This window comes from Molossus molossus, unplaced genomic scaffold (assembly GCF_014108415.1).
Source record: "Molossus molossus isolate mMolMol1 unplaced genomic scaffold, mMolMol1.p scaffold_m16_p_20, whole genome shotgun sequence".
In the NCBI taxonomy this organism is placed as follows: Eukaryota; Metazoa; Chordata; class Mammalia; order Chiroptera; family Molossidae; genus Molossus; species Molossus molossus.
In genome coordinates, this window is record NW_023425356.1 from 19,483,887 (window position 1) to 19,487,051 (window position 3,165).

Genomic DNA, 3,165 nt, shown 5'->3' on the forward strand with positions numbered 1-3,165 from the left:
AAACATAAGGACATTCTACAGAGAGAAACCCAGGAAGGAGCCAGAGCCAGAGGGGACCCCCACTCCCTGCCCATCCCCTTGAGCATGGGCTGAGATTGGGCACTGTGTGTAAGGCAGTGCTGGGCTGAGACAGAGAGATCCTCTTCCCCCCAACCTGAATAACTCATCCCCCCTTCATACCTACCGAGTGTTGCTTTCAGGTGCTTGATGAACTTGTTTTCGTTTGGGTTTGGGTTTGGGTTTATTTTTAGAAGCTATTGAAAGTATTGGGGATTTGGGGGAGCAGACTTAAAGGAAGGTCAAGGTGTCTGTCCTCCTTTCGGAGTTGGCCAAGAGCGTCAGTTGCAACCACTGACCCGCATGGGTTTTTATATGATGAGAGACAGAGAGACAAAACACAAAGAGAGTACAAGGTCCCGAACGTCCAGGATTTATTACGGATCATTGAACACACTCACAGTTTCAGCTACACGACTGGGAATAAAGTCAGAGTCACTGTAGCAACTGTCCTCAGGCAGAAGCTCTGGCCACCTGAGGTAGGGATTGGGGGGGATTGGAATGATCAGGAGTAGGTGCTGGGCAATAGCTCCCCGCTTCCCCACCCCACTCTGTCACAGAGACAGGTGGAAGGACGGGGTCAGGCAGGTTCACAGATGAGGTGGGCCGTCCAGACTGGGGGCCTGAGGTAAGTGAGGCCACCGGTTCAGCTCTCTCTTCATGTGTGTGGGATGGTCTGAGGGCCTCTGGGACACTGAAGATGGTTATTTATGTTGGGGGGCCACTGCACCTCCTGCTTCTACTATTGCTTCTCTGCAGGGGGCAAGACTTCTCCCTTCAGCGGCTGGACTGGGTGGGTCTCCTGAACCTGGCCAGGAGCTACAACAAACGCAGGTTGCTCTAGCTGTTCCTCCTGCTGCCCCAGGGGCTCTAGCAGCTGCTCGTCTTTCTTTTCCAGCTTCTCAACTATCTTCCCTAGCTCTTGATCCAGTTGCTGGTCCAGGAGCTTCTTCTCCTGTTCCAGCTGTTCTTTTAGCTTCTGCTCCTTTTGCGCTTTATCTTCCTGCAGCTGCAGCTCCAAGTTTTCTGCTTTCTGGCCCCCATGTTGTTCCTGCTGCTGCTGCTTCGGGTGCTGTTCCGGGTGCAGTTCCTGCTCCTTTGACTCTTGCTGCTGCTGTTCCAGATGTTGTTCCTGATGCTGCAGTTCCTGCTCCTGTGAGTCTTGCTGCTGTTGCTGCTGTTCCAGCTGTTCCAGATGCTGCTCCTGCTGCTGTAGTTTCTGGGACTGTGGCTCGCAGTCTTGCTCGGGCGACCCCTTCACAGGAGTTGTGTGTTGCTCCCCGTGTTCCAAAGGGACCTCCTTTGGTTGCGCAGAGGGCACCTCCTGGCATGGGACAGGCAGTGGAGTTGGCTGCTTCACTTGCTCCTGCTGGGTATCAGTGGGAGGAGAAACAGGCTTGAGGGGCTCCTGACTGAGGGCTGGGGGCAGGGTCACTGGCAGAATGTTTTGCTGGGACATCTTGGAAGCTGCTTTAGGTCAACCTGAAAAACAGAAGGGTCAAAGGGGTGGCTGAAGAGAGGAAGTAGATAAATTGCCCAGAAACCAGTGCCTGGCTTCTCAGCAACGCTTCTGTTTCCTGGGCCAGGCACCCCCCCTCCCCCCAGCTGTCATTCCCCAGAAGCAGCAGAGAGTGCAGGGTAATGATGGGGAGAGGCCCTCCTGGGAGCCGCCTCCTTTCCTGCAAGAGGTCTGTCTCCAGAGCTGCTCTGCAAGGGTGGGCGCCACTGTGCCTCCTGCCCCAGACATCCTGTCGGTGACCAAGGAGGAGAGAAGCGTCTGGGATGATAGCAGAAAGAGGTCGGTCCTGGGAAATGAAAGTTTCCTAGAGGACTCCTGCGTCCTGGGAACCATTAGCCCATGCCAGAGAGGACGTGAGAGGTCACGGCGTAAGCCTTCGATTGCAGTCTCAGACATGTTCTTGGTTTAAATAACCTGCTGAATGCCCTGTGCACCTGGGCAAGGCACCTGCCCCCCTGGGTCCCAGTGCCTCCTCTTTAAAATGAGCAGATGGCCTATTCAACTCTCCTGACCTCTGAGCTTTAGGTGCAGCCCCAGTGCTCAGGGGAGGGGGCGGGCGGGCCAGCATGGTTGCTGAGAATGAAGCTGGCTCTTTCAAGTCCCCGCTTTTAAGTTGGGTTTTCCTGCCCCTGCTCTGCCTGCGTTTCTCCAACTAGATCGCGTTCCCCATTCTGCAGTTCCCCTTTCTGCCACAGAGCCAAGGATCCCTGAAGTCTCTGCCCCCACAAGAAAGGCAAAATCACGGTCAACCTGAATCAAACAAGGTTAGAAAAGAATTTGGCCATATTCACCTTCATCCCCATGTCGTGCTCACTCTCTCACATACACACACACATTCCAAAATATGGTCCCAAGGGAAGATGGGACAGGATGGGGTTGTCCACTCTGTTTCCATGACACCCATCCCTCAGCACAGGGGCCTGAGCCCTTCTAGAAGGACAGGTACTGCAGCTGAGTCCAGTCCACAGGTGATACCTGCACCCACCCTGGCTGGCCACCCAGTCTGTGGGAGCCCCCCGGTCCCAACCCTGCTTCTCTTGGCTGACACTCACCAGGCCCACAGTAAGGATGCTGGAGAGGCTGCCACCGGAATGCTGAGCCGAGCAGGGGCCAGGGCTCCCTTTATACTGTTCCAGGCTTGCTACCTGCCCTGGTTGAAGGAGATGGACTGGTTTCACCACTGAAGTTGATCAACTTCCTCCAGCCCCTCCCTGACTCATCACAGGAACCTACTAAAAACCCCTCGAGGCCCGTTTTTCACAGAGAGACATAGTCAGTCCTCTGGCCAGAGGTGTCTGAGGGCTCAGGCACTCCCGCCTGACTCATGACCTGGGCGCTGGGCGGTGAGGGAGGCAGCTCGGAACCGAGTTCCCTTTTCCTGTTGTTCTGTGACCTCAGCCAAGAAATCGCTGACTGTCAATTACTCCACCTGTAAAATGGGTTTATCCCCATTGTTAGGCTGAGAGATTCGTTTCCAAGGGCAAGAAATGGAAAGTTAGTGTCTCTTTGGAATGCCCAGAGAGGGCATGTGATATAAACGTAGGAGGAATCCCTTCACATGAAGAGACTGGGGTTACTGGGGGTTCTCT

At 54.8% G+C, this 3,165-nt stretch overlaps 1 protein-coding gene across 1 annotated transcript; it reads right to left on the reverse strand.

The window, feature by feature from the left end:
- Positions 1-529: 529 nt before the first annotated feature.
- IVL (involucrin) lies at positions 530-2,660 on the reverse strand. Its single transcript, XM_036273437.1, has 2 exons — positions 2,629-2,660; positions 530-1,539 (listed from the first exon to the last, which is right to left on the reverse strand). The coding sequence occupies exon 2, from the start codon at positions 1,514-1,516 to the stop codon at positions 800-802; it is 717 nt and encodes a 238-aa protein (XP_036129330.1). The 5' UTR covers positions 1,517-1,539; positions 2,629-2,660; the 3' UTR covers positions 530-799.
- Positions 2,661-3,165: the final 505 nt, after the last annotated feature.

Coding starts and splice junctions, on each gene's coding strand:
- IVL (XM_036273437.1), bottom strand. CDS start 1,516: ATGTCCCAGCAAAACATTCTGCCAGTGACCCTGCCCCCAGCCCTCAGT.